This window comes from Phaseolus vulgaris, chromosome 10, assembly GCF_051622355.1.
Source record: "Phaseolus vulgaris cultivar YP4 chromosome 10, ASM5162235v1, whole genome shotgun sequence".
NCBI classification, from domain to species: domain Eukaryota; kingdom Viridiplantae; phylum Streptophyta; class Magnoliopsida; order Fabales; family Fabaceae; genus Phaseolus; species Phaseolus vulgaris.
The window spans coordinates 9,422,053-9,448,093 of NC_143507.1; the positions used below are offsets into that span (position 1 = coordinate 9,422,053).

At 29.4% G+C, this 26,041-nt stretch overlaps 1 protein-coding gene across 1 annotated transcript; it reads left to right on the forward strand.

Annotated features, from left to right (window-relative positions):
• Positions 1-18,491: 18,491 nt before the first annotated feature.
• On the forward strand, positions 18,492-22,285 carry LOC137819638 (patatin-like protein 1). Its single transcript, XM_068623540.2, has 7 exons — positions 18,492-18,726; positions 19,404-19,585; positions 19,900-20,065; positions 20,164-20,310; positions 21,256-21,510; positions 21,596-21,765; positions 21,886-22,285. The coding sequence occupies exons 1-7, from the start codon at positions 18,550-18,552 to the stop codon at positions 21,974-21,976; spliced, it is 1,188 nt and encodes a 395-aa protein (XP_068479641.1). The 5' UTR covers positions 18,492-18,549; the 3' UTR covers positions 21,977-22,285.
• The last annotated feature ends 3,756 nt before the right edge of the window (positions 22,286-26,041 follow it).

The following is a 26,041-nucleotide window of genomic DNA, read 5'->3' on the forward strand; positions in this document are numbered from 1 at the left end:
TATTATTTAAATATAATAATTTGTTATTAAAAAATTGTAAAATAATTATGAAACATAAAAGTAAGTTCATTAAAATAAAATATTATAATATATGTAATAATCAGATATATGATAAAGTATGAAATAATTTCTCATACTCTTGAAGAGTGTGTAGGTTTTCCTGGAGGGTTATTACGATGTGCAGGTTTGCAAGTTTAAGGTTCTTCTTGGTTCTTCTTGGAGCTGTTCTTTTCTCCTGTTCTTGCATTCAGAGTTAATGGATCCAAAAAAACTAGGGTTTATCCTTGGCATAATTTAAGATGGTGCTTGATTTATAGGAAAACAAAACGCCAACACACGTGCATGGACAACTACTGATTAACCATGTCCTACATTAAAGTACAGAAAGCAAATGACATGAATGCAGAAATCAGAGCTCAAAAGCCGAATTTAGTTTATGCCAAGCATGCTGTTGGAAAAAAGGGTAATTTTCCCACTAAAACAAAACCCTAATAGAGCTACCCGACAAATAATATTGAATAAATAAAGCAAGCGGAATAATAAAAGAGATAAAGAGGAAAAAAACACACCCGAAAATTGTTAACGGAGTTCGGCCTGTTTAGCCTAATCTCCGAGCACAAAAAAACAACTCCCTTTTATTATTATGAGAGAAGATATTACAAATTGGGATATATAACAGTGAAGGAGAAGAAAACCTCCTTCCCAAACAATAAACCCACCGATGTGGGACTTGGGATTAAGTCAAAATCAACAAATCTCCACCTTGCCTAATTTCAAGTCCCACCTAAAACAAATCTTCTCAAAACATAACAAAAACAAATTTTACAGTGCTTCAAATTTGCGCCTCCGGGCGCCAACTTCAAATGTGCAAAATATTAACCAAGTCTAAACAATGTTCAAACTTGGCCCTTGTAACCACCTTGCCTTGTAGCGAACATCTTCTTTATTAGAAAATTCTTCTTTCTTTGCAAATACCCATTTGCACCCAATTGCCTTCTTACCTTTTGGTAATTGTGCCAACTTCCACGTCTTGTTCTTCTTCAAAGACTGCATCTCCTCTTCCATCGCACCCGCCCAATTACCACTCTCTGAACTCAGAATGGCTTCTGGGTAAGTGGATGGAATGTCATCAACAACTGGAAGTGCATAGGCAACCATATCCATGAAACGAGCAGGCTTCTGAATATCTCGTCTCTGTCTTCTAACTGCAATTGGCGCTGATTGCTGTTGAGATTCTTGGGTAGGAACCTCTTCCTCATCTGACTCTTCTTCTGCCATAGGAGAGTCACTTGTGGTATTTCGTGTTGGGATCACCACTGTCGGCTCAAACTCCACCTGCTTCCGAACACACTCCACCTGTTGTGGAGTACTATCAGCTCCTTCTGGATTTACCTTCTTTAACATGGCAGATTCATCAAAGGTAACATCCCTGCTGATAATCGTCTTCTTTGCCTCTAGACACCACAAACGGTATCCCTTCACTCCAGGACTAAAGCCCATGAAAAGAGCCTTCTTTGCCCGTGGATCCAACTTTGATTCAATCACATGATAATATGCAATAGAACCAAAAACATGCAAAGAATCATAATCAGTTGCAGGTTTTCCAAACCATACCTCTAACGGGGTTTTGCCATCTATAGCAGATGATGGCAAACGATTGACGAGATGTTGAGCGTATGTCACAGCCTCAACCCAAAACTCTTTGCCTAACTCAGCATTAGACAACATACAACGAACTTTCTCCACAAGTGTCTTGTTCATACGCTCTGACACCCCCATTCTGCTGTGGTGTTTTTCTAACAGTGAAGTGCCGAACTATGCCACAATCTTGGCATACCTTCAGGAACGGATCACTCTTGTATTCTCCTCCATTGTCTGTTCGGAGAACCTTAATCTTCCTTCCTGTCTGGTTTTCAACTTTAGCTTTCCACTTAAGGAAAATTTCAAGCACATCATTTTTGTTCTTCATAGTAAACACCCAAACTCTCCTGGAAAAATCATCCACAAAAGTGACAAAATAATGCCTACCTCCGATTGACGGAGTCTTGGCAGGTCCCCACACATCTGAATGCACATAATCCAGAATATCCTTGGTATTGTGAATTGCAGTGCCAAACTTCACTCTTCGTTGTTTTCCCAGAACACAATGCTCACAAAATTCAAGTTTGCAAGCCTTCGTACCTTTCAACAATCCCTGCTTGGTAAGAATTTGCAAGGATTTCTCTCCAGCATGTCCCAACCTCATATGCCACAATTTCGTTGCCTCAGCATCCTTCTTAGAGCTAGAAGTTGTTGCCGCTACTGTCCCCACCACTGTACTACCTTGATAGTAATACAAATTGTTCTTCATCACGCCTTTCAACATCACCAGTGCTCCTGAAGTTGCTTTAAGAATTCCATCTCGCATCGTCACGACTAGGCCTTTAGATTCTAAAGCCCCCAATGAGATGAGATTCTTCTTCAACTTTGGCACGTACCGTACATCCCGCAAAATTCTGGTGGATCCATCATGATTCCGCAACTTGATTGTACCTATCCCGACTGTCTTACATGGATTATCATTACCCATGTAAACAACTCCGCCATCGAGTTCTTGAAATTCAAAGAACCAATCCCGAATGGGACACATATGATAAGTACAACCTGAATCCAATATCCACTCATCTGGATACGATGATGCTGAAAGCGAGACAATTAAAGAGATATCTGATTCCACATCACTTTTGCATTCTGCAACATTTGCATCTTGCGGAACCTTCTCTTTCTTCTGCAGTTTTGGACAGTCTTTCTTCCAGTTTCTTTTCTCATGACAGAAAGCACACTCATCTTTGGCAACAGCTCGACCTTTAGACTTAGACATCCCTCTTCTCTCCTTTGTTTGGCTTTGCTGACGACCTCTTGCCACCAATGCTTCTTCTGATGTCGTTGATTTGGTTTTCATCTTATCCTGCTTTCTCAATTCATGACTATATAAAGCAGAACAAACAGCATCTAACGACACATTCTCCTTCCCGTGAAGGAGCGTAGTCTCCAAATGTTCAAATTCATCAGGAAGAGATGATAACAACATCAAAGCCAAATCCTCATCCTCAAACTTCACATCTAAATTCAACAGGTCTGCTACTAATTGATTAAACATAGTGATGTGTGCATTCATAGTAGTACCTTGTTGGTAGTCAAATCGAAACAACTTTTTCTTCATCAGGAGCTTGTTCTGACCACTCTTCTTCAGAAACTTGTCCTCCAATGCCTTCCACAGTTTGTGTGCAGAAGTCTCGTTTTTTACAGCGTACTTCTGCTCTCTGGACAGGCAGGATCGAATAGTTCCGCATGCTAACCGGTTGATGATACTCCAGTCTTTCTCCTCTACCTCTTTTGGTTTCTCTCCTTCAATAGCAATATCAAGACCCTGCAGAAAAAGAGAGTCCAAGACCTCTCCTTGCCACATGCCAAAATCTCCAGTGCCATCAAATATTTCCACCGCCAATTTCAAAGTGGACACCGGGAACCTCGACCATGATGACGAGGAGCCCGACACTCTGGATACATTCTTCGCTTCTTCTTCTTGATTTGCCATTACAAACTCAAAATATAATATTCAATATTACAAATAATTTCAAACAACCCAAGGCGAACCTTCGGCTCTTGATACCACTTGTTGGGAAAAACGGGTAATTTTCCCACTAAAACAAAACCCTAACAGAGCTACCCGACAAATAATATTGAATAAATAAAGCGAGCGGAATAATAAAAGAGATAAAGAGGAAAGAAACACACCCGAAAATTGTTAACGGAGTTCGGCCTATTTAACCTAATCTCCGAGCACAACAAAAACAACTCCCTTTTATTATTATGAGAAAAGATATTACAAATTGGGATATATAACAGTGAAGGAGAAGAAAACCTCCTTCCCAAACAATGAACCCACCGATGTGGGACTTGGGATTAAGCCAAAATCAACACATGCAACAATGTATATCAGGGTACAGTCCACAGCAACATGACATCAATTACTGATATGGCTCAGACTACAATGAAAGAAAGAGCACTAAAAGGGTGAGCCAGGGTTCTTCATTGTAGAATGGAGTGCAGCATGACCATGTGGCTGGAAACACAGGAAAATCTCTCAGTATACAAATTCTAGTAGCCATGACTGTTAGTGATCAATTGCACTTAGGTGATCAATCAGAGTTTTGCAGAGCTGATTTCTGGGGGTTTAGAATTTTGGGGTTAGAAGGGAGTTATCCATGTGCTGGTTTTTGGAGTTTGTTTGTGTTAGAACAGATGCAGTTTTTTCTGCATAATTGAGTGTAGCAGAAAATTTTGTATAACAGGCAGCACAATTTCCATGGCTTTTATGCAAAAGGAGGCTTTAGGCGCAATTTCTATGACGAGAATATTACAATTGTCCCATGATGTCTTAGAGCTAGATGGAGAAGATATCTATCTTTGCTTTCTTCTATCATTTTTCATTATTTTTGTATCCTAAAAGAAAGGAAGCAATTCTAGTGAACGTAATCTAGCTAATTTTGTTTACGAGACTTTATTTGGTGGAGTTCGGTTCCTAACTTTATAGGCCATGATACTTTTAGAAACAAATTTTTTTGTACTTTTCAGTTTTCCTAATTTTATAGTTTTTTTTTTTTCCTCCACGAGTTTGGTCAAAAAAAAATCTTTTAATTAAATCTAGATTGCAGCTAAAGTGTTGTTTATAAGGTTAAAGAAGATACTTGTAATTGACAAAACTCTATTACCTTTCTTGTATAGGATTACACAATTGAAGAGGATTTAGGATTTAGGATTTAGAATTTATTATTTATTATGAGAAAGTATATTAAGGTTTTTGTTTTACATATTGAAAAGATTTGGATTTTGCATAATTTGGATTAAATGGATTAAGGAGTGTTTAAGATCTGCCTCCATTTTAGTACTAGTAACTGACAACCCAACCTTTAAGTTTAATCCAAAAGTTCATATTTAAATATGACAAATCTTCTCATTCACAAATCTTCTCGCACTTTTCTCCTCATCTCCTTAATTCACACTTGTGAGGTTTATTCACACTATCTCTTCTTCTCCTTTATTTATACTCATTTCCTTCATCCACTCATATCTCATCTATCCTTACTTATCTTTTTCATTCACATTCATTTCCTTCATTCACTATAATTTATTTTTATTTTATTTTGTTGAAGAATGAAAATGTTGTACGATAAACTTTTTTTTTTTAATTATTGTCATTAGTGTCAAACAAATTGAAACAAATTAGCTTAATACTATTTTTTTTTTACTTAATATGACTTCAGCCAACACAAACAAATCAAATAAATTTTAAAATAAAAACACATTAACATTAACTTAACTAATAGTAAATTACTTTAATAAAAAATAATTTAAAAATTAATAACAAATTAACCCCAACTTAACCAATACTATTTATAATCAACCTTTAAAATTAAAATTAATAGTTTTAAAGTTTCTTACATATAGCATAAACCCAACTGCTACTAATTAATTAATATTTTTACTAGTAATGTTTTATGAAAAGGTTTGTGTGGTATTCTGATCTTTCGACATCAATTTGGTATATAGCTCATAATTTCTTTTAGTTTATTCTCTAAATTATTAGAATTGTCGTCCACACTGATAACAACACATTTGATATTTTCTTGGACTTTTTTGGTTGAACTTTGCATCAATCATTATTGTCATCAATTGCAGTGCAGACTGAGAAGCATTCCACTGGATAAGGTAATATGAGGCCTTCTACAAGATGCTCTATATATATGGTGGAGGCAAATAACCTACATTATCTTCAAATAAGATACAATCACTCAAGGACATTAAAAAAAAACTTAGATTCACACTCAAAGTAGCAACAAATTTTATTTTCTCTTTTTCAATTTTTATTTTACATAAATTATCACTACAAAAAAATTATGAATTAGAAATTAATTTTTAGTGAAAAAAAAAATAATTAGTTGCTATAGTGACTAAATTAGAGACCATTTTAGATATTAAAAAAATTTTGCTTTCTAAGTTAGTTTATATTATTGTTAAATGGTTTCTAAATTGGTATCTAATTAGCAACCAAGGTTTTTGCTACCAAATTTAGAAACTAAATAATTGATAGTTAAAACATTGGTTGTTAATTAGATACCAATTTAAAAACCATTTAACATTAATAGAAACTAATTTAGAAATCAAATTTGTTTTTAGTTTCTAAAATAGTCTCTAATTTAGTTACTATAGCAACTAATTTTTTTTCTCTAAAATTGGTTTCTATTTCATATTTTTCTTGTACGGTATATATTTTTTACTTTTTATTTTATTTTTTTATTATTAATATATATATATATATAAACATAATGAAGATTTGTTAAATTTTTACACTTTACAATTTATTAAAAAAGTCTATGATAATAATGACATTTTAAAAAAAAAAATGGAATTTTCATCAACACTTATCATCTTTATAACATACAGACAGAGAAATATTGGCGTGGATAAGGGTATTTGATGCCTTGTGGTGAAAATAAATTCTAGTGACTGGTGGATGCAAAGCTGCATTATCTAAAAAGAAAATAGAATCATGCAACATCACAAAAATTTGATCCACATTCAAATTATAAACTACATTTTTTAACTTTATTTTACCTATTTGTGTATTTATTTCACTTTCTTTTATTTTATTTTATTTAAATCTTTTTATTATTTGATGGAAAAACTACTCTCATCCTCTGGGAATATGTAAAAAAACTCCACGTATCATTACAAGAAAATTATTAAATAAAAATAAATTTTAGAAACATAAAATAATTAGTCACTGTATTAACTAAATTAGATACTATTTAGAAGGTGAGATTTTGTACATGAGTTGGATCACGCCTAAAGTGGTTCTTATTTATTTATTTTTTATTGCTGATAAAAAAAACCCTAAACTACATCTAATTAGAAAAAAGGTAAATATATTAAATTTACAAGGATTTTTCTTTTTTTTTATCATTAAAGGACAATTTGTGCAAACTTTATCACTAATTATAGTTTTTTTCTATGGGAGTTGAAACAATCAAATTGGGATTTAAAGAAGAAAGTGAAAATTCAAGGAATTGAATGCAATAAAAAAGAAATAAATGAATGAGTTGTAAAGTCATATAGTACATTTAAAGTCTTAGTCTTTCCTTTAATGAATCACTTACCTTGAATCAGGTCATTATTTTAATCAGGTTAAGCTCTAGTCATGTTTGGTCTAGTCCTCCCGTATTTTTGTTTTTTCTTTCTTTTTTTCTTTTGTTCAATAATACTTTTTTTCATGTGATGGTAAATGATTGTTGTAACTTGAGGTGTCAGTCTAGCTGAGATCTTAAGTTGCATAGTGATACCTAACATGGAAGCTTTTATTTAAAAAAAATGTTATAAACTCTCATAGATGTTACAAGTCTTGTTTAGTTATCCACATTCTAAAAAAATTCTAAAAATACATTACTAGGTTTTCAACATTTTGTAGCAAACGGGTCTTTTAAGATGACAATTTTTAATATAATGGTCTTTTCCACACTTAAAACACTTAGTGTGGGTATTTGCAGTCCTTGGGATGATGATTATTAGAGATGATTATCAAAGCTTCTATTGAGGGCAAATATAAGTTTTCCTTTCATTATATCTCTTCTTATTTAATTGAGTCTTGAAATATTTTGGTTTATTAATTAAGTTATTTTCAAAATCTTCCAAAATTTGTGCATAAGTGTAGGAAAATAAAAAATCTTTAATATCTTTACAGCTTTTCTTAATTCAGGTTAAAGTTCGTCTCCAAATTTCATACACTTCATTCTTTCTTCTAGGTGATAAAATAAAGTATAGTATTTTTCTAGTTATTCAAATTTATAGGCATACTCTCCTGACATTGTCCCTTGTTTTATTATCGTCCTATTGCATAAATTCTATTTATTTTTCTCTCCTCACATTATTGGAAAATATTTTAAAAAAAAATTGTAAACACTTCTGAGAAAATGATTACCCTTCTTACTTTAAACACCCCTCTAGGATTATCCCACTACTATTGTTTATATAAACAAATTGTCAAGCAATTCACTATTAATAAAACTAAACAAATTAACTTAATACTTGGAAAGATAAATCTATTAGAATGATGGATCGGATTCAATTGGTCAATACGGTGATTATTGGATTTCTAGCTTATAGATTTAATATGTATGAATGACATGTTTGGACCAATGATATTATGAAAAAAGGCATAGCTACCCTTAATTGGGCGACGATTTGTTCACCTCTTGAGAATAGAGGTTTTAAGATTATTAACCTTCATCATGAAAATTATGCGTATCTTCTTAAGCTTGCTTGGAACTTTGCTTATAGCAACAGACCTTGGTCTTTGCTCTTGAAAGCCAAGGTTCTTAAATCAAAATACGAGTTTAAAATGGTTTATAGATTCTTGTCTTTTTGTCCTGGATCTAAGTAGTTTTATTCTACTATACTTGAATATATTTCTTAGACTGTTGGTGCAAGTGTTTTTATTAATTTCTGGGATGATAAATGGTGTTCTACTACTTCTTTACAGCAGATGTCTCATTTTTTTAATCATATCATGGTTAGGGAGGAATAGGATATTCCTAATTGGATTCTAGATGAGTTTGGTTGTTTCACTCTTAAATCCGCTAGGACTTTTTCATGGGCAGCTTCCCACAGATCAACATATTTAGAATATAGGTTTGCATACATGTTCTATGTGTACACTTTGTGAAAAACATGAGGAATCTATTCATCATTTATTTTTTGAATGTTCTAATGCATTGTATATTTGGAGTTGGGTTTGGCAGATTTTTCTTACTTCTCATTTCTCTAATAAGGATGATCTTCTTTCTTTTATTAAGAGTGATGTTAGTCTTTTGGTTAAATTGATTAAGCTTGTTGTGATAACCTTTTTCTATTTGGATGATATGGCGTATGAAGAATTATGCTTGATTTCATGATAAGATTGAGGTTTCTAAGGTTATTTCGGTAATTAAAGATTTAACTTGTCTAGTGGGAAATTTGTTTAAGGCTTCAATGAAGAATGATATGTTGGATTTTTTTTGTGATTAAGTTTTTTGGTATTAATACTCGTAGTGGTAAAGTTCTCCGTCCTCTTCCTGTTAGATAGGAGTTTCCTTCGCTAGGCTAGGTTAAAATTAAATACTTATGAGGCTGTTAGGGGTATCCTGGTCTTGCTAGGTATTTTCCGTGGGAGTATGAGAGAATTTATTGATGCTTTCTCTGCGTTTCTTGAAGTTCAAACTACTATTGTTGCTGAATTTTATCGAGTTATACATGCTACGGAGGAAGCTCAAAAGATGAGGCTTACTAATGTTTGGATTGAATGTGATTCTGCCTTGGTTTGTGTTGCGTTCACTGTTAGGACTAATGTTCTGTGGATGTTTCGTAATCTGTGGAATACTTGTCTTAATTACTGTGGGAAAATCAGGTTTATGGTTACTCATGTGTGTGCTGATAAGTTGGCTAATTTAGGATTTATTCATAGACAATCATTTCATTTATATAATAGGCTTCTATCTAGTTTGTTCCTAGAATTCTTTATGAATAGGTATTGTGTGCTTATGTATCATTTTTTTTAACATATAGGTTTTGGTCTAGTTCCCCCATATTTTGTATTTTCTTTCTTTTTTATTTTTTTAATAATACTTTTTTCATGTGATGTCAAATGATTATTGTTATTTGAGGTGTCAGTCTATTTGAGATGTCAAGTTGCATAATGATGCCTAATGTGAAAGCTTTTATAAAAAGAAAATAATTAACTTAACAAATTTTAAGAATTTATAATAATATGAGAAATTTAGATGTCATTTAATAGTCTTAATTTTAAATTTAATTACATTTTTCATATTAAAAATCACTACCAAAGGTTTATAAAAACATTTTTTTTCTTTTTTTATAAAAGCTTTCATATTAGATATCATTATGCAACTAGAACATCTCAACTAGGCTGACACATCAAGAATCACATGAAAAAAATATTATTAAAAAACTTTATATTTTTCTTATCCTACGTTTGTTTTCAAATATTATAATAATTAATTCCTTATTTCTAAACTTTTAAATTACTTTTTGACATTAAACAGGTAATATCAATTAACATCACTAAAATTTGAATAGTATTTTACTTAACATATGAAAAGTTATAATTATTTATATTAATTTTATACTTACCAAAATTGTATTTCATTTTAATTACATTAAAAAAATTTGTCAAATTCTCTTTCCTCAATCAATTTTTTTTTATTTTTAAATAATTATTTTACTCAATTATTATTTTTCTCTTTTCTAATTTCTTTCTTAACCTTTTCATATATATTTTTAAAATAGTTTTAACATTGACACTTCTTATTTAATTAAATAAAAAATAATACTACGTAATTCACTTCTAATACTTTTATCAATTTTATAATTAAATCATTTTAATTACATAAAATTAACTTAACTTTATCATCAATAAAAAATTAAATATTATTTCCTAAATACTTATTTACAAATAAAACTTACTTTTGTTTCAAATATTTTAATTACCAAAAATAACACACTATGCTACAAACAATCAAATATTACATTTACAATAAAAAATGTTAATAATTATGTCACACAAAAAATACATATATCAATTATGTGTCTTATTAGACGTAGTCAAATTGACGCTACACTTTTCAAAAATATAAAAAAAATATTTCAAATTGAATTTTATTTATGAACGCCTTTTATTTTACACTTTCTTTAATTAAAATGCTGACGTCCCCTTAAAATGGATTATTGGTCAAGACTAATTTTTGGTACCTAATTCGTCATTTTCTTATAGTAATAAATGGTAATTAAATAAAAAATAATTCATAATATTTTATTTTAATAATTATATAAATTAAAAAATAAATTATATTTTGTTTATATTTTTATTTAAATTCAATAAATTATTTTCTGTTAAAACTTTTATGAGTATTAATAATTTAAATTTATAATGTCATATATATTTAGTTATATTTATATTAATTTATTTTAAATTATAATTAAGTCTGTTCTATGAGTTGTGTGTCTTTATGTGTGTATGTTTCTATACTTATGTTTATATGTTTTTTGTATCTATTTCAAATTATATTGTATGAAAACTATTTCAAAAAGTAATATAGTAATTAATTTTAATGTTTATTTTAGTGAAGTTATAAATTATGTTTTTGCACAAATGTGTGAGTATTTTTTTTATCCTATAAGACTTTTCAAGGAAAAGTACTGCTTAATTGAATTTGGTTACTAGCTTCTATTATATAAAATTTACAAATGCGTGCCTCACACGATTCTGAAATGAAAACTAATAATATTGATTAGGATCTTAGGCATTTGCATTTCAAGTAATATGATATCTTAATTCATTTTATATAATATTTTTTTCATTGTAAAAATTTTACTTTAACAAGATGTTTTTCTAATTTTGTTTGGAGAAAAGTTATATTTAAAATAAAAGAAATTAATTTTTTTATGACCTGAGACCTGAATTTTATATCATATCAACATATTCTAATAGAAAAAAAAATACATCTTAAACTTATAATCTTGAATGTTACTCGTATGATAAGAGTATCTTATAAAATCTTATTATCAATACAATATACTCACATGGTTTCTTTTATAAAATTCATTTTATATATCAATATCAGATGGTTTCTTTTATAAAATTCATTTTATATATCAATATGAAACATGACATCTTAGTTAAGTTGATACCGTAAAATTCATTAAACATGAAACATAACATAAAAGAAAAAAAAAAGAATGAACAAACATAAAAGATTATACCAAACTCGTGCAAAGAAATACAAAAAAATAATCCTAAAGCATCTAAGCAAAACGATACATAGGGAATTTATACCTATTATAGAAAAAATCTAAAGAAATGTTAGATGAAATACTATTATACCAAACATAATCAAGTTTATTACTCAACCCCAAAAGAAACAAGCTTATTACACGGTTATTGTTTTCTCTAAATATAGGAGAAACTTTAAACTCTATATTTTTACAAAAAGACGAATATTTATTCAATTTATTACAAATACACTAAGGAACGAGATGCCTGGAAGAAAGAAAAAGCATAGCATACCAAGGTAAAATCACTTTTCAGACACAAATATATGTAATCAGCCTTCTTAACATGCTTAATAACAATGATAATTCTCATAAACTCAAGAAAGAGAGAAGACTAGTCCCAAAAAAAAGAAAAAGAGTGGTCAACAAACTCTATCATACTCTTTCTAAAGATCATAAAACAAGCACAAAACTTAAGAGAACATCTAGCAACACCGTCAATGTTAACTTTAATCCAACCAACAAGAAAAAAATTCAATATAAACTTGAGTAGGCTTAGAGACTTTTTCACGTCTGGGTACTGATACCAAAGAACTTCAAAATAAAAAAGTTAAATATATCATTATGCATAAATTTATTTATTAAAATCTTTACCTAACATTCTAATATAGCTTTTAGTAGAAACAATGAAAAAATGAGTATTATTCTTGTGTTGAAACTGAGAATAATTCACCCTCCTATTCTTATTTTTATTACACTAAATAATATAATTTTAAGAAAATATATAATTTTATCATAATTATTTTAAAAAAATATATTAGTGATTATTTTAAGGGATACATTATTTAATTTGTTAAGTGAAAAAGTTATACACTCGCTACCTTATTGAATAAGAAGATTATGTTTTATTTATTTAAAGGATATAATTTTCTAATTAATAATATTAAAGATAATGTATCTCTTTTATAAGAGTATAAATATTAACATGATATAAAATTTAAAATATTTATATAATATGAGTTTCTTCAATCTTTCCATACATGATATTCATTACAACAAAATCATTAAATAAAAACTAATTTTAGAGACAAAAAATAATTAGTTGTTATATTGACTAAATTAGAAATCATTTTAAAGACTAAAAAAATTATTGGTTTCTAAATTAGTTTCTATTATTTTTCTAAATTGGTATCTAATTAGTTATCAGGGTTTTAACTACCAATTATTTAGATTCTAAATTTGGTAGAAAAACCGTGATAACTAATTAGATACCAATTTAAAAACTATTTCTCAAATACCTTAGTTATCTTCACTAATAAAACAATTTAAAGTCTTTTATCTTAAATAAAACCATATAAGACATAAAATTATTAAAAAAATAATTTTCTAACATAAAATATTTCTTTTATCAATATATAAAAAAATTATTAAATATAATGTTATAAAATTTGGACATTATGAGTCTTAGAAATAATGTGTCCCAATTATTCAATTTATTGTTGTTAAACATTTAGGAAACAGTTGTTACCCTCAAAACGTTTTAACACCAAGGCAATCTATTTTTTATTTGTTATTATATTATATATATATATATATATATATTGCCAATATTTATGGGTGGTCACATCCTATGCAGCAGTTAATGACTGTTTGTCTCTTTATACACGTGTAACCATCCCACATTACATGAGCTGGTTGCTTCTATTCTCATTAATTTCTGTTGGCTGTTTCAAAATTTGTATAATTTCTTTTACTAATATCATATAATTTTATTTTTTAATTATTAAAATAAATAAAATTTAAAAAAATTATTAAAATAGAAAAGTTATGTAAATGTAACATAACTTCATTATAAAGAATTCATGTCAAAAGTGAATTAATTTTAGTATATTTTAACTGAAGTCAGTTTCAGTGTAATTTGATTTTAATATAATGAATTTTTAATTACAATCAGTTGACACGATTTATTTAATTTGATAATTTTTTTTAAAATTATTTATTTTGATACTTTAAAAATAAATTACACTACGCTAACAAAGATCTCAATATTTTGTTATAAGAGATTTCTGAAAAGTAAAATTTAATTAAAATTATTATAAAAAAGTTATCAATTATGTGACTCATATAGTTATATTTAATAATATTTTTAGAAAAATATTATATATATTATTATTGATGTGATAAGGTAATATATAATAGGGTAAGTTTGGTGGTGAAGCAGATTTTTTCTGTAAAAATTAGGTCAGGATTTGACGGATACATTAAGTTGGAATTTAATTGCCATATACACCTCAGTGTGAGAAAGGCATTATTTTTTAAAGAAGAAAACCCGAGAAAAGAGACAGAAACATCATTTGTGTTTGTAAGAAGAAACAAAGACACAAAACGTAATCACGTGACTCAGACATGAGATTTATGAGGCTTCAAAATTGTGGAATATGTTTTTTTTAATGTTGGAAAAGGATATAAACCATAACTAGTTATGTAAAAATATAGACAAATCATAATATAATATATAATTTTCATATACAAAATAAATCTTATAATATTAAGTTAAACTTAAATTTTACCTCCTAATAGAAATAATTAATATTTTATTATAATTTTATGTTAGACATCCCATGTCGACTAGATATTAGAACTTTTCATTGTATATAAGTGGTGCAAATCTCAATCCTATGAGCCGATTTTACGGGGTTGAGTTAGGCTTAAAGTATACTCGTAATATGATATCAGAATCATTTTCGAGCTTATCTTAACGAGTATTTGTTGGATTTAATATTAAACTATTTTATTATAATTAAAATAAAATTTAATTTATAAGTGTTAATTATAAATTATAATTAATAATATATTTATATCCTTCGGGTAATATCATATAAAAAATTATTTTTTATTTTAATTTTTAATTTAATAAAATGGATTAATGAATCAGTCTATTACGTGACGAATTATGAGGAATGACAACAAAACAAACTGACGGAATAAGATGACACAATGAGTCAACGAAATTTGTTCGTAAAATTTCAATGCATGCGATCATTTTTATATTTTCATACTTTCAAAATAAAAGTGTATATTTAATCTTATTTTTAATATTTGATGTATGAAATTTGTGTGTAATTTATATTTATGTTTTTACTTCTTTAACAGGTGAAAGAAATATTATTTTATCAAAAACTTTAATATTAAAAAATATATAATTTTCTCTTTTACCATAAAAAATAAAATTATAATTACAGAAGTTTTAAAGTAAAGTATTAAATAAATAAAAATATCTTAATAATTTAAAATAAAATATATACAAAAGCAAAGAAGAAACTAATATATACACAATTATTTACAGATTTATATTTAATTTAAAAAGTTAAATATTATTTTTTTAGTTCATGAATATAATGTTTTAAAATCTTAGTTCGGATTAATTTAATTCGATGAAGAGTAAATAAAAATATCTCTGAATCATGGAACCTACTTTCATTTTGGTGAACTTCGAACCCCAATTACTTCAACTATTCACAATAGAAAAATTATTTGGAAACTAAAATGAAAATGACCCATTAAAAGTTTATTAATTTGAAAATTTTTAAATCGATTTTTTTAAAATTATATTTCATTTTTGAAAAAAAGTCAAAGTAAATTTTAAATAAGTTTCTAGATCATATTAAATTATAAATAAAAATATTTTTAAACACTGTAAAATAATCAAAATTATATTTTGATTCATTTTTTATTTTTATTTTTATCTCTAAAAATATAAAATCATTATTTTTATTTCTTATGATATTTTTTTTTATTTGCTATCATCCTATTGTACTCGTTAATTAATTGTGTGGAGTGAAAGAGCAAATACGTTACTTGAGCTTATTAGTATTTTTCTGGGGATTTTATTAATTCGGTATATTTTTATTTCTAAATTATTAAAATAGGTAAAATTTTAAAAAAATATCAAAATTTGTAAGTTAGGTCAGTTTAACACGATTTCAATTTGAATACACTAAAATGTCGTATCACTTTTCCACTTCTTATGATTTTTCTATAATTATTTAAAATTTATCTATTTTAATAATTAAAAGATAAAATTTATCGACCTTATAACAAAATCCTATTTTTTTATACATGTACCTTTTCATTTATTTTATTCCAAATCAAATATTATTTATGTATCTTAAAATTAATGTCAATTTTAGGTATAGAATAGTAACTTAAGAATTCGAAAGCGAAAAATATTTAATGGCAGAAACTATGCAAAATAAAAATAAATAAAAATTAGAAGAATAAAAAGTATAGAAATCAAAATCAAAATTTGTGCATTTTATCGTAAGATACTAAAAATATATTAAAATAAACTTTTCTCATATTTAATCTCTTTATTCTTTTCTTCTAAATTTTTATATTGTTTCTTCGAAAATTAAGCATTTACACTATATATATGATATGAGTTAGATTTGTAATTATTCTTTCTCCTCATAATCCAAAATCCTCACTCAATATCCTATAAGAAGAATTTTATCAATGAGAACATATGGTTAATTATCATGAAAATAAATATAAAACTTTTTTTATCAAAATAAAATAAAATAAATAAAATTGGAATATTAATAAAAATAAAATATTTTAGAAATGTTTCAACCTTTATATAAACCTTATATAAAAGTACCATAAGCTAAAATAAATATGATATTATTAGTTAATATTGAACAATCAAAATTAATGGAGGTACATGGAGATGGGCACATATTTGTAATTTCTTTAATATTCCATCTTTTATATTGTCTTCATTATGCTTTTTTTTTGGGTGTGGAATCAAATTTTCTTTAAGTATGCTCTTTTTCTTTTTGATAATCAGTATATAATATCCGCGTTTAATTAGTTTGTTTTTTTGGTCTGCTTAAAATGAAGGGGGGTATAAGACTGATAATTTTTATATGGGTTACGACATATTCTAAATGTCCAAATTAATTTATTCATTATTTTTTATAAACAAACAATCAAAATTAATATATATATATATATAATATAATATAGAGAGAGATAATTTTTTAAGTAATTACACGTAGTCAATTTTTAATTTTGATAATCCATAATTTATAATTTATTTCTCCAAATAATAAAGAATTTTACATTTAAATTATGGGGTCCTATTTTAATTATTTAAATTATGGAGTACTATTTTAATTATTAAAATATCGGCCAACTTCTGGTTATATAGAAGTACGTGGTTAGAATGTTATTTTTCTTTGATTTGCCATATTTTTCTTCTTTATTCTACTTCTTGATAGTTCTTAGAAATAGATGGAAGAAACATATTCAAAATTTATGATGATATGAAGTTTAAGATCTTTTATATTTATCGAAAATGAAATCAAAATGTTTGAAAGATTTGTTAATCTTGTGGTGGTTTATTATATACTTGATTTCAAGTGATGATTTAATGTTTTACCTCGTTTTTTTATCAACAAATAACAATGAAATTAAATGGAACTACTTCAAGGGTGGTCAACAAATGATGTTCACAAAGTACCTTTCCATCTATATATCAATAAAAAAGGTCTTCTATGATCTATCTCATCTCAACCAATAATAAAAAAGAATAACAAGGATCAACCCCTTATAAAAAAAAACTAAATTGAATGCATACATATCAACGATTCTAAACACCAATCAGAGAATGAGAAATTAACTGACAGTATCTTTGATAAAATTCAGGATCAAACCTTAATCTGTGTCAGAGAACATTTCAGTATGATCCACCACTCCACCTTTAAATAAACAGTTATTCATGTGGTTTCACATTATCCTTTCACCTTTAAATGTTTTACCTTGTATTATTAGTTTAAAGTTTTTTTTAATAATAAATATAATTTCTAAGTTATTATTTATATAGTTCTTTTACATAGTGTGTGTGATTTGTATGGTTGTAAGTATGAATTTGGTTTGTTCGCCCATGTTTTTAAATTTGATTTCTTTTTCTATATTTAATTTTTTATGGAATGATATATGATTGTTAAGTTTTGGATCATCAACGTCATTGATATATCAAAATTTATAATGATGTCTAGCAATATTTAACCTGAGTTTTATTAAAAAATTAAGTATAAATATAAATTTATGTTTTCCATTTCTAAAAGTAACCAAAAGTAAAAATTTCATATATATTTTGAAAAAGAAAACCATATATATAGTGTATAAACGTAAGAAGTGGTTATTACAAAAATAGAGATATATTAAATATATTATTAAATAATATTTAAATAATGAAAACCTAATACGTCTTTTGAAATGATCTTATAAAAATGATTTTTAATTTTAATTTTTTATCAGTAAAAAATAAAATTAGTATGAAACACAAAGTAGGGTGATTTGATACAGTTCCTATCAACTATTCTACATAAATTATTTTAAAAGTCATACGTACCTAACGTGATTTCTCACTAGTTCACAATATATATATTAACTCTAAAATTATATAATTATATTTTGAAGTGGTCCTAGTTAATTACCCATGAACTTCACATTGTTTAAGCCAAACGCCATTATAACAATAAATTTTGAGATTTCTAATTTTTGTACTTGCATGCATGGTGGCAAAAGAAAAAGTCTATAAATAGCATTTACATTAGAGAGGAATCTTCAAGCTCTTCATTCTCCATTGCTATTCTCTCTTGGAACTCATTTTAGATAAAAATGTGTCCATTGCTGTTGTTTTCTTTGGTGTTTTTGAGCCAACTCATGGGTGGCTTCAACACACCATTGCCACCTCCATCTTATGGAGATCACGTATCCATTCTCAGCATTGATGGTGGTGGCATCAGAGGAATTATTCCAGCAACTGTTCTTGAGTATTTGGACAAGGCTCTTAAGGTCCATTATCTATTATATTATCATCGTCTTTTTTCTTTATAATCAGCAAAAAAGATGAACAAATATGATATATATTCTAAGTGTGTGGATTCTAAAAACTTTGCATGTGCATTCTTGCTATCAAGGTGAAAGATTTGGTAACTATAATACTCTTATCCTATTATTCAAGGAGTATGAGAGTTTTTTTAGGCAAAGTTATTAATAATCCTTAACTTTTGCCTATATAAAACTAGTGTAGTATAGTACCTTCTCTTTAAAAGTTATATACAACTATATAAAGTTCCTTAATTTTCCCCAAACAAACATTATATATATTATTCAAGAGTTATATATATATATATATATATAATAATAATAATAATTTTGTAAAGAGTTATTTTTTTTGAAGTGTTTAACATTTTTTTTATCAACAAAGAATAAATAAAATAAAATGAGATACTACAGAGAGATACTTCAAGAATATCTTAACTAAGTAGGTAAGGATGAAGTGTTTAATATGTTGTATATAATTTGTTTACGAAAATGTAAAAGAGAAAATAGAGGAGAAGAAAAGGGGATGTGGTTTATTTGATAATATTTGAATCTATATATTTTAGTTTGGGTGAAGATATTGGAGAATTAAAAAGCTTAGTTGAATATACATTAATGGTAACATTTGAGAATGTGGTGAGTTGCAGGAAAAAGATCCAACAACATCGTTGGCACATTATTTTGATGTGATATCAGGAACAAGCACTGGTGGACTCATGAGTCTTATGTTAGCAGCTCCGAACTCATCTGACATTAAACGTCCTCTCTTTACTCCATCGCAAGTGGTGCAATTCTACAAGATATATGGCCCTCAAATATTTAAACCTAGGTATAACTATCAACCTTCCATCATAAACCAACACGTAATTATTAGTTTATTGTCCATAAAAAAAGTTATTTACTTCTTACAATACATATGAAAAAAAAGAACATGAAATTTCTTCATGAAATAGGGTTTAATAAAAAGTCTATGAAAGAAACTTTTTTTTCCACCCCTTGTGGGGTCATATATGGTGTTAATTTGAGGCAACACGTTGTTAAAATTAAGGTATAGTTTTGGAGAAAAAAATGATTTAAAAGTTGAATCTCTTTTACCTTTAATTTGGTTAAACGTTTTGAGTATTGTGATGCAACAACATGCAGAGCTTGGTATGATCTTCAAAAATGTCCCAAGTACGATGGAAAGTTCTTAGAATACAAAACAGGTGAGTTATTGAAAAAACTGAGACTGAGTGAGACATTGACGAACGTAGTAATACCAACTTTTGACCAGAAGAAAAACAACCCAGTTATATTCTCAAACTTCAAGGTTAGGATAACATGGTATCAAATTATTGTATGCATGTATCAACCTTTTTCTTGAATACTGTTGTTTTTGATAGTTTGATGATGATGATGATGATGCAGGTGAAGTCAGAACCTTACTTGAATGTGAAACTCTCAGACATAGGTCTGGGAACTTCTGCTGCACCAACTTATTTTCCATCCCACCGCTTTCAGAACGATCAAGTTCAATTTGATTTGGTTGATGGTGCTCTGTCTGCTAACAATCCTGTAAATATTCATCCAAAACTTAAATTTAGACAAATACTTATTATTGTTAAAAAATTATTAAATAAAAATAATTAATTATAACAAACTTAGATACTTTTTAAATACTAAAATAATTATAAATATCTAAAATAGTTCTTTTTATTAATAATATCTTTATAAATTAGTTTCTAGATTGATACCTAATTATGGATAATAACCTTAATACTTTAGATCACAATTAACTAATTAGATACTAGTTTATAAATTTAAAAATTACTTTAGATATCAATGTTTTAATCTATAAAATAGTATCCAATTTAATTTAGTAACTAATTAATATTTGTTTCTAAGATTGATTTACGAGAATCTAAGTTACTTGAGTTCAAAAAATATTTCAAAAAAACTAATTTAAAATAAAAAATATTATGCAGATTAAAACAAGAAAAAATAAATATTTTACGACAACAAAAGTAAAATAACAAGAATCAAACTAAAAAAATTTACATGGGTGTAAATATAAACCTAATTATAGCATAAAAAATAAAATATAATTATATGGGAAGAAGTATAAAAAAAAATTAAATGTATATTTTATCTGACATTGTTTTAAATAAAATAAACTTTACTTTTTTGATGATTTTACTTAAAAAGAATTTGTTTTAGTGCGTTTAGACGCTATTTTTACTGTTTATAGTTTGTAGGAATTAAAATAGGTGTAAATGGGTTAATATTAAAATTGATTTTTATGCATGCCATAACAATTATTTTTATCGGGAACTGCCGAAACAATATAATTTGTTTTTTTATTGTGGAGGGGAAAAAATATAAACCCACATAGTTATTTTCAAGAGCAATTTCATTATAAGTTTTTATTTTATTTTTTAATTTAATGATTACACGTGAATTGTTTATTAAAATCATTGAATAAAAAATAAGACTAAAAAAACAATTTAATATCTTCTTTAGGCCCTGGCTGCTGTGAGTGAAGCGATACAACACAGTGGGCAAAAGGAAATTATGTTGCTGTCATTAGGAACTGGAAGAACAAAAGCTGAAGACAAGTTAGGTAACATCATCTTTGAAGGTTTCTGCATGGTTTCATGGCTAGCTACACACGTGGAAGTTGTTAGTGAAGTTCTATACAGTACAGACATGACTCATTACTACCTTGCCACAATCTTCCCTGGTCTCTTACCTGCAGATAACTATCTTCGAATTCAGGTATATGTAACTAGGTTTTTACATAGTTTATAGTGGAAAATACAAAATTGATTTTATAAGATTAAGTTTGTATATGTAATTGCAGGAGTATAACATGGATCCATCCATAGCAGCCATGGATAATGTTGAGGAAGAGAACATGTATAACCTTGAAAAGGTAGGAAATGAACTGTTGCTCCAAAATGTTAAGAGGATGAATGTGAATACATTTGTTCCATTTGAACTAAACCAAACAAATGCTCAAGCTCTTGACAGGTGTGTACACTCACTTTCTCACTCAACTATGTGTTTTTTAGGGTTTAGTTTATTATATATATATATATATATATATATATATATATATTGAATGCTAATTTTGAGAGGATTTTTTTGAAGGTTTGCTGAGGAATTATATGCAGAGAGGCAATTGCGTCTGAAAAGGAAATATATGGAGAATGGAGGAAGACCTCTCATTGAAAGTGTTTAAGTTCCTTTATGGTGGAACTAGTGCAACTTGAGCATTATGAAAAGTGTCATGTGTATGACATATTATGCTGAGTTTTTCCATGTTTGTTGTAATGTATGTGTTTTTTGTTTGTCTGTGTTATGTTGGAATAAGGTTATGCTTTGGGGTTCTGTGTAAGTCCCAATTGCAAGAACCATGTATTATATTGTAAGGTTGAATGCTTTGGAGTTCTATGTAACCATGGATCATGTAATAAGGTTCAATGCTTTTGAGTTCTTTGTAACTTAATTGCTTGGACACATGTATTATAAAAGTGATCCTTCTTTGCTACTTTTCTTTTTCTTTTCTTAATGTTTATATTATATATCAAGCATACACACATTGTGGGAAGTAAAATTTATTTTAACAATATCAATTATTTATTGTTAAAGATAATGAATAATATTGTCTAAGTAAAATATCAGTACAAGAAATTTTTACCGATCACTTTCTGTTTACCCTTGGAGGATTCATCATAACAGTTCTACATTTCGAATCATCCCTTGTTTGTGAAGCTACTCTGATGGCGGTTCGGAGGTCTATGGGCGGTTCGGAGGGCGAAGGAAGTTCAATGGCGAAAACCAAAGGTCTTCAGAAATGTGGCTTCATCGAACAATGTCTCAACATTCTTTTTCTCAAATTTTTCAGGAAACCATGGGGAGTACGATATGCTAAAAATCTTTCAGAGATGGACAAGGGTGAAAGAGGTTTTCATCTCCAAACTTCTTAATAGGTGGGAAAGAAGATTCGGTTTTGTGAGGTTCTTTAAGGTGAAAAATGAGGCAAGATTGGAGAAGCAATTGGATCAAATCTACATTGGCAATAAGAGACTATATGTGAATATTCCTAGATATAGGAGAGGAAGGGATTTCCAGGTAGGTGGTTTGTCCGAAGTATCTAGAACGAACAAAAAACAATTCTTGCATAAACCTGTGAAGCAGAGAACTGAGGAGGTTTTGAGAGAAAAGAAAGGAAAGGAGGCACAAAGGGACCGTTACAGGAAACAACTGTACGTTGATGCTGTTAGAAAAACAACCATAAGACCACTGGAAGGGTCCAATAGTTGAATCAAAATCTAAAATATTGTCGTGGATGTCATCGAGTGCGGTTGGCTGGATGTCCTCTAATCTTAACTATGACTTACTGCGTGAAGAAGTTGTCAAAGGGGGGTGAGTATGTTTAAAGTGAGATACATGGGAGATAATATGGTCCTCTTGACACCTAAGGAAGGGTTGTGGATGGAGGATATAGTTAAGTTAAATAAAGACTGGTTCGTAAGTGTTTTTGAGGACGTAGAACCATGGTCGGAATCATATGTGGCGAGCCATAAGTTAGTCTGGGTCAGATGTTATGGACTACCCCTATCTTTGTGGAACAAAGAGTGTCTTTCAAAGGTTATTGGCAAAGTGGCATCGTTGGTAGGTATTGATGAAGCTACAACAAAGTGGGAGAATCTGGAATATGCTCGTATACAGGTACGTGCCCTGAAATCGTGTAAGGCAGAGATGTCCAAGGCCTTTCGGATCAATGGACAAGTTTATAATATCTGTTTAGTTGAGGAGGATCCGAGACAAGGAGGAAGAGTGTGCTGTTAGAATGGATGGCTTTAAACTAGAGGGGAGATGAATTGTTTAAATAGGGTTTTCGCAAACTTTTAAGCCAAGAATGAAATTTCTTCAAGAAACAAATGATAAGAAATTCAGTTTGCCAAAACACAAAGCAAAAACAACAACACTAGAAAAAACAATCGGTTGTTTCGCAGAAACAATCGGTTGTTTATACCAGTTTGCAAATATTAAAACTGAATTTAAAGAGATTAAGGAGAGAGAGAATGCACACAGATGTTTATACTGGTTCACTCTAAACCCAGAGCTACATCCATTCTTCTCAGAAACCACTGAGGAATTCCACTAAGCAATCAAACCTAGATCACTTACAACACAACCAAGAAAGTGACCTTGATCCCCTCAAGACACACACTTCTCTTGGTCAACACATCAACACTAAGAATGCTGATCTTGATCTCCTCAAGAACACACAACACTTCTTAGCAAACACACAAGGTTTCTTTCAACAGATACAAGGATTACACTTGTTACAGAAGCAAATCTGAAATCAATACAAGAGAAAATTCTAGCTCACACTCTTTGATCAATCTCAATCTCTAAGCAATCTCAACTCTTTCAAAATCTCAAAATCAGTGAACTTGTAAAACCCAAATCTGTTTTACTGTTTTATATTCAAAGTTGTTGTTTGTTATCAAATCTTAACAAACTATTAATTGCCTTTAAAGATTGGTCAAAGCATTAAAAACTGGAGCGTAAACAGTTAGAAAATCATTTAATGCTCAGTCAAAGCACAAACCATTTTTCTGTTATGGTACCAAAACAAACAATCGGTTGTTTCCTCGAATCAATCGGTTGTTTTGGTTTTAACAACTCAACCATTTGAAAAACAGTTTTCAACCTTTTCTAAAAACTCTTAAGTATAAAACAATCAGTTGTTTCGACAAAACAATCGGTTGTTTTTCACTTAGTTTTGAAAAACACTTTTCTTTTAAAAAGATTAAGAATGCCTATGTTTTGGATTCAATCAATGAATGGATTACAAAACTCAATCTACCCCAGATCCTATCTAAGACAATTCAGCAACAACAAGCACAACCTAACCTTCAACATCCTTCAAAGGGTTTGGATTCTTCAAAGCTTGAACACCACTTGGTTCAACATGTGCAATTGCTTTGATTATCAATATACATCTTCAGACAGTGTTTCGTCATCAGAATCTTTTGTTGAGGAAACATCTTTCTCGGTAAGATCAGGTGAAGAGGGATGTGAAAACGGTGGTGTTGACGGTGGTTTACGGTGGGACAAGGAGGCCAAGGTGGGAGACAAAGACTGTGCACCACTACAGACAAAAAATAACCTTATGGAGGAATGTTTTCTGAGAAATACGGCGTGTCAGCGTAAAATAGGATCCCCTTATCCTTTTTTGGCATTGTGTGAGGAAGCAAGTTCTGATGGAGGTGCAGCTTTAGCAGTAATGCAACAGGTCAATGTTGTTTACGTGTTTATTCAAAATTCTATGCGTAACATAGCTGAAGGGGTGCATTTACCTTGTTCAAATTCATTTGGTCCTGAAAAAAGCTTGGTCCATCATGATAGTAGCTAAGCCCAAAACAAAGAGGCAAGGTCAGTGGGCCCTGAGAACATGGGAGGTGGGGACAGAGTAAACAGGGGTTACATAGAGGAATTGAGGAGAAAGGCAATATCGATAGCGTCAGTAAGCCCAAAAGAATTGTCATCCAATCACGGTGGCTCTGACGAAATGGTGGAAGACTGGTCAAGAGGCTCGGAAGGTGAGACGACACCGGTGGGAATCGGAAGTATCAAGTCATTTCAAAGTGCATCTAAGTGCAAGAGCGGAAAGGTGATCCCCTCGACCAAAACAAAAGATGTCCAACCTAGTAGATCCAAGTGTGGTGATAATAAGGGGAGCAGAATGGAGGTTAGTGTCAACGATACCCAGACTAGAATCAACCTAAACCTAGGCGAAGAAGGAGATGTGGGCAACTCAAAAATGGAGAGGATGGTGGACGGCTTGAGGAAGGAAGGAACAACTGTTGAAGATGGCTTCAAAACGCCAGAGAGTACAAAGACTACGTGCATTATGGGAATCAGGGGCGACTTTGATACGTACAAAGTGGAGGTCCAAGGGAGGAATCAGGAATGTTCACTATGGGGTTAGACCCTCATCCAGGTTAAGTCGGTGCTCTAATGCTGAATCGGATAGTGATATTGTTAAATGTAATAATCGTCTGAGGGGAGAACACAACGAAATTGAATCTGTCAGGCTATGGGGATTGGGTACACAACTGGGATTGGAATGTTCAGAAGATGAGGAGGTGGTCATTAGAGAATTGGAAGGCTTGGAGGTCAGGGATAACGAAGTCAGGAAGCTGTCTGAGGAGGGTGCCATAATCGGTGACTTATGATTATTGTCAGTTTGAATATTAGAGGCATTGGAGGGGGCACCAAAGCAAGTTAC